Here is a 10,497-nt window from a genome sequence, read left to right on the forward strand (position 1 = left end):
CTTTTGAGAGAGAGTTTAGTGATCATGACAGCAAATAACTTAATTCAGACCTTAGCACTGGGCAATTTTTTTTTCCAGATGAACAGTTTACAGAAAGGTTTTGATTGACCTGAAACTATTAGTGAGAGATTTTGCCACCCTCCATCTAGTGTTTAGCCTAGTTGTTAGGGCACTCATCCAGGATGTGGGAGATCCAGATTCAGGTTCAAGGCAGTTTTGGGCCCTCTTGATCTGGAGCTGCAGAGACTCTCAGGACCGCTTAAAGTCTTGTCTCTACTTGCAGCAGCACATAGTTATGTGTAGCTACATGTTTCAGTGAAAGGCAGGCTGCATCCCCACTGTGTTGTGTAGCTACACGTGGCAGTGAAGGGCTCCAGCAGGACAGTATATGCTGCTATTTTTAGCAGTGTGACAGAGGAGGTACTGCTCCGGTGTGTAGAGAGCCATATAGGGTATATGTCCTAAGGTTACAGCTATAGTGCACACCTCTTGCGACGGCATATATTGTTTGAAAAGCAGGCTGAATCCACACTGTTGTGTGTAGCTACACAAGTCAGTGAAAGGCTCTGGCAGGGGAGAGGCAGCAGGGAAAGGCTGGGCAGCAGGGAGCTGCCAGAGCCTTTCCCCACTGCAGGGAGCTACAGAAGCCTTTCCCTGTGGCAGGGAAAAACTCCTGTAGCAGGATACTGCACTGCTAAAAATAGCAGTGTAGGTGAGGAGATACTGCTTCGGTGATTATATACCCATGGTATTTACCCAGTATGTACCCACAAGGTTCAGGAGTGCTTGTACTCTACTTGCCTAAACAGTGCTTCACCATCTACATGCGATTTATACCTGTACTAGCTAGGCATGCAGTGTCTGTACTTTACCCACAGCTATAAGCATAGACACAAACTTATATAGCAGCCTCTCAAGGATGCCCTATAGGCAGAAACACTACTCAGACCATCTCCAGCATACCCTTCCTGCTGCTAGCCCCACGCCCAGCATAACCATTACTGCAAGGCTTCTGAGGGGTCCTCAGTCAGTCTTACAGCTTGCCTCCATAGTTCCTGCACTGAGGGAAATCTTTAAAGCCCAGTATTGGGCCAGGGAGAATGACTTAATTGCCACACCTAGCATAAAAGGACTGGAGAAGGGCTCACCCTATGAACTGTAATATCCAAACTACTACACTTAATTCATATGTTGGAGTACTGGGGGGAGGGGAGAGGAATTCCAGTATTCAAGGCCACTATGACAGACTGTTGGTGTGATGGGTTGTTTTTTTTACTGGGGGGGGGGGGGGAGAGAAGAGGAGTACACCAAACACAGTGGTGACTAGAGGCCTTAATGACCTAAAGGAATGAGCAAATATCAAGCTGGTTTTCTGCTTCTGTCATTTTTTTGGCATATGTATAGCACTTCAAACATCTTCTTAGGTCCCTGAGCACTCATATGAAGTAGGTAAGCATCTTTATATTTTAAAGATGGGAAACTGGCTCACAAGAGTTAAATACTTGTACACCACAAAAGTGAAGTAGGTCAGTAACTGATTACAAAAAACTGTTAAACGTTCTTATTGTAATTGGTCATTGGTTTAGTTACCCATGTTCAAATCACAGACTAAAATAACAAGCAAATTCATTTATAAGAGTTTATTAGTGCTAAATGTAATTGCTGGTAAAATAATGGTTAATGGCTCCTCATTACTAAAGGAGCAAAACAGTTGCTTTAGCAGAGATGGAAGCCTGTTGATCCAGACACTATACTGTTGGCAACTCCCAGGTCTTACTCCAAGAGTTCTTAGCACCCGAGTAAATATTAGCTAAAGAACAGTGTTTCAACTACTTGCATTTCTACAGTATGTGAAGGCTAGTCCACAGTGTGGTCCACAAGAGGTACTGCACCAAAGAACTAGGATGTTAGTTGCAAGTCATTAATCTTTGACTTACTTTATTAAATCTAGTTATTACTATTTTAACTTTTTACTAGGACTGTCGATTAATCGCCGTTAACTCATGCAATTAACTCAAAATTAATCATGATTAAAAAATTAATCGCAATGTTAAACAATAGCATACCAATTGAAATTTATTATATTTTTGGATGTTTTCAAATATATTGATTTCAATTACAACATAGAATACAAAGTGTACAGTGCTCACTTTATATTATTTTTTACAAATATTTGCACTGTAAAAATGATCAAAGTAGTAGTATTTTTCAATTTACCTCATACAAGTACTGTAGTGCAATCTGTCATGAAAGTGCAACTTACAAATGTAGTTTTGTTACTTAACAGCACTCCAAAACAAAACAATGCAAAATTTGAGCCTACAAGTCCACTCAGTCCTACTTCTTGTTCAGCCAATCGCAAAGAGAAACAAGTTTGTTTACATTTATGTGAGATAATGCTGCCTGCTTCTTATTTACAACATCACCAGAAAGTGAGAACAGGCATTCACAGAGCTGGCATTGCAAGGTATTTATGTGCCAGATTTGCTAAACATTCATATGCCCCTTCATGCTTCGGCCATCATTCCAGAGGACATGCTTCCATGCTGATGATGTTAGTTAAAAACATAATGCGTTAATTAAATTTGTGTCTGAACTCCTTGGGGAAGAATTCTATGTTTCCTGCTCTGTTTTACCAACATTCTGCCATATATTTCATGTTACAGTTGTCTCAAATGATGACCCAGCACATGTTGTTCATTTTAAGAACACTTTCACTGCAAATTTGACAAAATAAAAAGATATACTAATGGAAAATTTCTAAAGATAGCTACAGCACTCGACCCAAGATTGAAGAATCTGAAGTGCCTTCCAAAATCTGACAGGGATGAGGTATGGAGCATGCTTTCAGAAGTCTTAAAAGAGCAACACTGATACTGAAACTACAGAACCCAAACCACCACCACACGCAAAAAAAAAAAAAAAAAACCAACCACACACCAACCTTCTGCTGGTGGCATCTGACTTGGATGATGAAAATGAACATGCGTTGGTCTGCACTGCTTTGGATAGTTATTGAGCAGAACCTGTCATCTGCACGGACACATGTCCTCTGGAATGGTGGTTGAAGCATCAAGGGATATATGAATTTTTAGCGCATCTGGCATGCAAATATCTTGCAACACCGGCTACAACAATGCCATACAAATGCCTGTTCTCACTTTCAGGTGACATTGTAAACAAGAAGCAGGCAGCATTATAGAGTCCAGAGTGACCTAGACAAATTGGAGGATTGGGCCAAAAGAAATCTGGTGAGGTTCAACAAGTGCAGAGTCCTGCACTTAGGAAGGAAGAATCCCTACAGGCTGGGGACTGACTGGCTAAGCAGCAGTTCTGCAGAAAAGGACCTAGAGATTACAGTGGACGAGAAGCTGGATATGAGTCAGCAGTGTGCCCTTGTTGACCAGAAGTTCAACCGCATATTGGGCTATATTAGTAGGAGCATTGCCAGCAGATCCAGGGAAGTGATTATTGCCCTCTATTCGGCACTGGTGAGGCCACACCTGGAGTATTGTGTCCAGTTTTGGTCCCCCCCACTATGGAAGGGATGTGGACAAATTGGAGAGAGTCCAGTGGAGGGCAACAAAAATGATTAGGAGGCTGGGAAACATGACTTACAAGGAGAGGCTGAGGGGAATGGGGTTATTTAGTCTGCAGAAGAGAAGAGTGAGAGGGGATCTGATAGCAGCCTTCAACTACCTGAAGGGGGGTTCCAAAGAGGATGGAGCTAGGCTGTTCTCAGTGGTGGCAGATGACAGAACAAGAAGCAATGGTCTCAAGTTGCAGTGGGGGAAGTCTAGGTTGGATATTAGGAAACACTATTTCAGTAAGAGGGTGGTGAAGCACTGGAATGGGTTATCTAGGGAGGTGGTGGAATTTCCATTCTCAGAGGTTTTTCAGGCTTGGCTTGACAAAGCCCTGGCTGGGATGATTTAGTTGGTGTTTGTCCTGCTTTGAGCAGGGGAATGGGATAGATGACCTCCTGAGGTCTTCCAACCCTAATATTCTATGATTATCTTCTGCAAATGTAGACAAACTTGTTTTTCTGGGAAATTGGCTGAACAAGAAGTAGGACTGAGTGGACTTGTAGGCTCTAAAGTTTTACATTGTTTTATTTTTGAATGCAGGGTTTTTTGTACATCATTCTACATTTGTAAGTTCAACTTTCATAATAAAGAGATTGCTCTATGGTACTTATATTAGGTGAATTGAAAAATATTTCTTTTGTTTTTTACCTTGCAAATATTTGTAAACTCAAAAATATAAAGTGAGCACTGTACACTTTGTATTCTGTGTTGTAATTGAAATCAATACATTTGAAAATGTAGAAAACATCCAAAAATGTTTAAACAAATTAATTGAGCAATTTTTTTTTAAATCGCGCAACAGCCCTACTTTTACCCATTTGTATAACTAAGTGGCCAAAGGTTTTTTTTTTTTTCCTTCCTCTTTCCCACTACTAAGCGTTTCAGATGTGCATTGGTGTCATGTCACTGTCTGCTTGAATCTTTACAATTGGTATGTGGCTTTGACAATTTTTGTGACCAGCCATAGTTTAAATTTCAGGATAATAGTTTATTAATCACTCATCCAAGTATCGGAAAACAATTTACAAACAATGCAGTATAATATTTTTATTAAGTTATGCCTGGTCACAAAGCTTGTCAAAGCCACATGTGGATTGGCTGTATCGATTTTATTCTTCTCAGCTTACTCCTGGTGTCAATAATAGTCCTACCCAAAGTGTGAAAATAGCCCTCCCTCCATTTGTCCAGGGAAAGAAGTCACTCAAAAGTGGCAGCAGTTTATTTGGAAACAATAATGAAGACATTGTTTTCACATTCTGTCACTCACTTTGAAGAGCTATTACTAGTCCCTCCCACAGTTGTGAACTGCAGCAACTCTTGTGGTTATAATTTATGGTGACTCAGACATGCATCCTAGGATGCAATTATGCACTTTTATATTGATCAAAGGCTACATAAAATCAGATATTAAGTTAATCATTATGTATAGTATATAGTTAAATGACTATACTATAGAAATATAGGCCTCATCTGAACTTGAAATGACAGCAGGTAAAAAAAAAAAAAAATTGTCCATTTTTCCAGACAGCTCCACTTGAAATGTAGGAGAATCTATCCATTGCTAACTATTGCAATATCATCTTTTTAAGACCAGCTATTTGACTACAAAATCTTTGTAAGTTGGAGTCCTAAGTGTGCCCAACGTTGCCTTCAGTTAAAGCAGTGATACATATGCACACCAGTCCTTTACAAATTGCTATTTATTTTTGGTTTTATTCTTTATGTAAAAATGTTATATGCTTAGATGAGATGAAAGTTGAGGATTACTGTATCTAGAAGGTTTAGAGCAGCAATGCTCATCACCAATTAGTCACAAGTTCCACAGAAGATATAAAACTATGTTGAATGATTAGGCAGGTACTTTAGTATTTGGGGGGTGGAGGCTGGCATGTTTACAATGTATTACCTTCTTTGATGTTTCTGAAATTTGAAAACTGAAATACTTAACTGTAACTACATTAAAGTAATTGTTCCCATAGTAGAATGGGGCAAGGTAGAGTTACAGTAGTTTGGACTGCCATAACTCAGCATCTACATATTCCTAATCTGTGGGGGAGTATTATTTGTTAAATACAATCTGCATTTTAATTTCCTGGCTCTGATACTCTTTAGAACTACAGTATTCTTGGAAGTGTGGGCCATTCCTCCCCCGACACACAAACATTCATACCAAACAATAACTTTACAATCTAACTTTCAAGATACACCTTTTATCTAGATTAATTAGTCTTCTCTTCCCTCCCTTTCCACCCTCATCCAATTTCAAAGAGGACATCATGACCTTCCTGCCTTTGACATGTTAAACACCTGAAGGTAGGAGGAGACCTATTCTAATTAAGACATTTAGCATCCCACTACTATAAAAAAAGAGGGAACCATTCAAAATGCAGTCTAAGTCTCATTGAGATACTGTATCTGATTATGCATAATTTATTTGATTTACTATGAAAGTCACTATAGTACCTAAGCATTTCACAGATATTAATGGGTGTATCCTCACAATACCCCTGTAAAGATAGGGAAATGTTATCCCTATTTTACATATGGGGGCCCAAGCCACATAATTTTGTCTACATAAGAGAAGTTTTCTAAAGAGCTTCCATTTGTGTTAGCTACATTGGGATCCCTCGTGTAAACAAGGTTTCATATTGCAGAAATTCACAGTCATTTACTTGTGCAGTCAAATCAAACAGACTGAAGATTAAAGAACTACTGAGAACACAGAAAACCTTATCTACATCAGTATTCCCAACCTGCAATATTGGCAAATTTAGGTGCTTCTCCTAGTGTAACCATAGCCTGCAAGATAAAGGCCCAATCATGCAGTCAGATTGGTGTAGGCAAGCTTCAAAACAGCTCTGCACACTTCCACCAACCTGGACCTCTGATACCAAGATCAAGACCTTAATGAATTACCCAAGGTGGTCTGTTGCAAAGCCAGAAAACTTCTGAGTCCTAGTCCAGTGCCTTCGTTATAGAACTACCTCAGGCCCCAACAAGCAACGCTTAAATATATGCTTAATTTTAAATATGCGCTTCAATTATTTGCTAGATCATGACCTCAGTTCACAGATACAAGTTTAATATATAATTAGAAATTGTTGAAATGTTCCTCCCTGATATTCTGTATTTACATGTTTATTTTCTGATGTTCAGCAAAACATATCCATTGCCAATTTTCATTTGAAAGACCCACTATCAACTTAAGTTTGGCCTGATTTAGAAAATGTTGAGCCTTTGTGAACAGAAAATTTTTCTACTCTTTACAATTCAAATGGAAGACATTTTATGCATACCTTTGCAGTGTTTAAAAATAAATAAAAACAAACCATAAAAGCAGTATGAAATGGATTATGAACACATGCCACTGAATTCATAGTCCAAGATGAGAGAAATGCAAGCAAACAAATACCATAGTGATACATTTAGTAAGACGTTTTAAAATCTAGTGTAAAGTGTTTGTACTAAAACCTCCTTATCTATTACTGTATTTGTGAACCTTGACTATTCTTTTTTCAAAAACAAACTTTATTTTGAGCAGTGGGGGTTGGATTCATAGGGGGCACTAAGGCTCAGCATTGTAGTGCTGAACTTTCAGGTGCCATGCTGCCAAGCGACATTCACAATCCTCAAGTTCAGCACCTAGACCAGTGGTTCTCAAACTTTTTTTTACTGGTGACTCCTTTCATACAGCAAGCCTCTGAGTGCAACCCCCCCTTATAAATTAAAAACTCTTTTTTATATATTTAACACCATTATAAATGCTAGAGGCAAAGCGGGACTTGGGGTGGAGGTTGATTGCTTCCCCCCCCCCCGTAATAACCTCGTGACCCCCTGGGGGGTCCCAACCCCCAATTTGAGAACCCCTAGACACCCTGTACAATGCATAGGGAGAGTTAGACACCTAAAAAAGGAATTCACGGATGCCAGCACACTGAGGGGGTCCTGCTGAAGCTAGCCAGTAGGAAATGTTGAGAAGAGGAAGTTAAGTGCCCAAGTCCAGGCGAAGAGACACCTCCCTCCACTCAGGATTCAGCCAGAAACCCTCTCCTAGAGTTAGAACCACTGCGCTTAGATGCCTTTTTACCCAGAAGCCCAGTGACTAAAGCACTCACTGAAGATGTAGGAGTATTTTGGAGTGGGTTTCTCTTGACTGCTCCTGTTGAAGCTGTTCCACTTCGTATAAAATAATTGACAATTCATCGGGCCAGAAAGAGACTCTATAGCCCAGTGTTTAGGGCACTCACCTGGGATATGAAAGACCTATTCCACATTATGAAGAGCATAGATTTTAACCCAGGCCTTTCATATCCCTCATGACAGTGGTTTTCCAACCTTTTTTTCCATTTGCAGACCCCTAAAAAATTCTGAGTGGAAGTGCAGACCCCTTTGGAAATCTTTGACATTGTCTGCGGCCCCCAAAGAGTCTGCAGACCACAGGTGGAAAACCACTGTCCTATGAGTGCTCTAACCCAGTGGTTCTCAACCTTTCCAGCCTACTGTACCCCTTTCAGGAGGTTGATTTGTCCTGCATAACCCCAAGTTTCACCTCACTTAAAAACTACGTGCTTACAAAATCAGACGTAAAAATATGAAGTGTCACAGCACACTATTACTGAAAAATTGCTTACTTTCTCATGTTTACCATACAAGTCTAAAATAAGTCGTGAGCCCCAGGGTTGAGAAACACTGCTTTAGTATATAGAGCAGTATAAACATGTCATTGTCTGTATGAAATTTTAGTTGGTACTGACTTTGCTAGTGCTTTTCACGTAGCCTGTTATAAAACTAGGCAAATATCTAGATGAGTTGCTGTATCCCCTGGAAGACCTCTGCGTACCAGTTGAGAACCACTGCTGTAACCACTGAAATATTGGGCAAGAGGCTAGTGCCCCCTCCTGCTTTCTTTTTGGTGGACAGGGGAGGGTGCAATCTGGTAAGCATGCCAATGATGTGAAAGGGGCTTTATTCAGGCAGCTACCTGGCATGGCTCTCTGCAGCATCAAGGCGAAATTATCATTAATTCCACATATGTGTTTTAAGGAAATGTAATACTGACTGAAAATATCTGTCCCAGCCCAAAGGTCAAAAATTACACAGAAGTAAGGGTGGCATGGTATGGTATTGCTACCCTTACTTATGCGCTGCTGCTGGTGGCAGAGAATTGCAGAAGTAAGGGTGACCAGTGCCCACAAGATGTATTGCACGCACACCAATTTCCTGGCTATCCCTCCTCAGCCCCCTCGCCCCAATTGGGAAGAGGCTGGTGCCATCCCCGAAGGTGATTCTTGATCTCTAGAACTGCACTGTGAACATTACAAGCAAAATCAGCTTGCATGTTGCAAGTTTTTCAGCTATTTCTTTGTTTTATGATTTAGTCCTAGAACTCAGTGATTACTAGACTCACGCACCAGGAAAAATTGTTTCACTGGAATCAGTGACACCTAGAAAACATTTGTTTTAAAAAAAAAAAAAAAGTTAAGTTATCCTGACTATGGTCCCAACTCTGCAGAAATTTACACATATGTGTAACTTCGATGCGTAAAGGTAAGTACGTGCTTAAGAGTTTCCAGGATCAGGGCCTGTGTGTAGTCATGACTGCACACCCACTGATGCACCGGGCTCTCAGGTTTGACTGCTGGAGGCTTTCAGTACTAAGCCATTGTTGGAACAACAAATACGAGGGTCTGAAAATATACTTTAATTTTGTAGATAAACTAACCAATCTGATGAAAAACAGTGGCTGACTTGCTTGGAACACAGCTAGTCACATTATCCATGGCCTAACCAACACACGCTTATTGTTGTGTTAACATTTGATTTCTTTGTAAAGTCATAAAGTAAAAGTTATTCCCCTTTTATTTGCCATGTTAAAAAAAATGGTGGGAGCATTTTCCCTATATTATAAGTAGTAGTAAAGTGGCACAAGAAAGGGTGTGAAACCGATTGACCAGAGAGGTACTCAGGGATTCAGACAAGTTTAAGAATAAGTAAAGAAAAGGGTGGGAGGGGTAGAGGGAAAGCAGTCTAGCATTATCTAGGTCACTTTAGTTAGGAGCCTGAATATGCATAACATGGAGCCTGACGAAGTCACAAGATTGCCACATTTTAGGCTGACACCAACCCTGCTGGAGCTCACACCCCAGTTGTTCCTCTCTTATCAAAAGAGTCAAAGTCCCCTCCACAGCCTCCCTAGCCCATCCCACCCTTCTCCTCCACCTTCCCCACAAGGGGCACGGTAGGGCTGCCCTTTCCCCAGGGATCGCCCCCCTCAGGCGAGAGTTACCTTGGAAGACGGCCAACAGGCTGTAGGCGCTCAGGTAGCCCTCGGGGTTGTTGCACAGCTGCAGAGCCCTAGGGGTGAAGCTGCCCCACCCGCACGGCCCCTCCTCACATTCAGGCGGGGGGCGGCCGAGGGGCGAGCGTGGGCGGCTGACGCTCGCCCTGGGCTTGAGACGGAGATTGGGGCTGGAGGGCTCGAAAGCCGGGTTCGCGATGCCTCCCCGCTTCATAGCGATGCCGTCCGCGCTCAGCTCCTGCCCCGCTCCGGCCAGAGGCAGCCTCAGCCGGGACCGGCCCCTCTCAATACTCGGGGTAGGTGGCTGCTGCCTCCCTTGGGGCCGCCTCCGCGCCTCCCTGCGACTGGGGAGCCGGCTCGGGCGGTTTCGAAGAGCGGGGGCGGCTACGGCTGCTGCCCGGCACCTGCCGCTGTGCCCCGCACAGCCCTGGCTGAGGGGAGGCTGCGGCCGCTACAGGGGAGGGGCCTCGTACACCTCTGCCTTCGGGAGCTACCCCTGCCCCAGCCCGGGCCCTTCGCCAGCAGCCCTCTCGCCTTCGAAGGAAAACTTTTTAAAGCTGCCTTTTCTCGGTCTGCCTTCTGCCCCCCGCCCCTCTTCTGCACGGGGGCTTT

At 42.3% G+C, this 10,497-nt stretch overlaps 1 protein-coding gene across 1 annotated transcript in view; it reads right to left on the reverse strand.

Annotated features, from left to right (window-relative positions):
* The window catches only part of LOC135880515 (solute carrier organic anion transporter family member 4C1-like), a 104,858-nt gene extending 94,759 nt beyond the window's left edge, over positions 1 to 10,099 (reverse strand). Inside the window, exon 1 of the mRNA XM_065406831.1 lies at positions 9,874 to 10,099. Within this exon, the coding sequence (XP_065262903.1) occupies positions 9,874 to 10,099 (226 nt within the window). The remainder of the gene's footprint in view (positions 1 to 9,873) is intronic.
* Between the last annotated feature and the right edge of the window lie 398 nt (positions 10,100 to 10,497).

This window comes from Emys orbicularis, chromosome 6 (genome assembly GCF_028017835.1).
Source record: "Emys orbicularis isolate rEmyOrb1 chromosome 6, rEmyOrb1.hap1, whole genome shotgun sequence".
Taxonomy (NCBI): Eukaryota; Metazoa; Chordata; order Testudines; family Emydidae; genus Emys; species Emys orbicularis.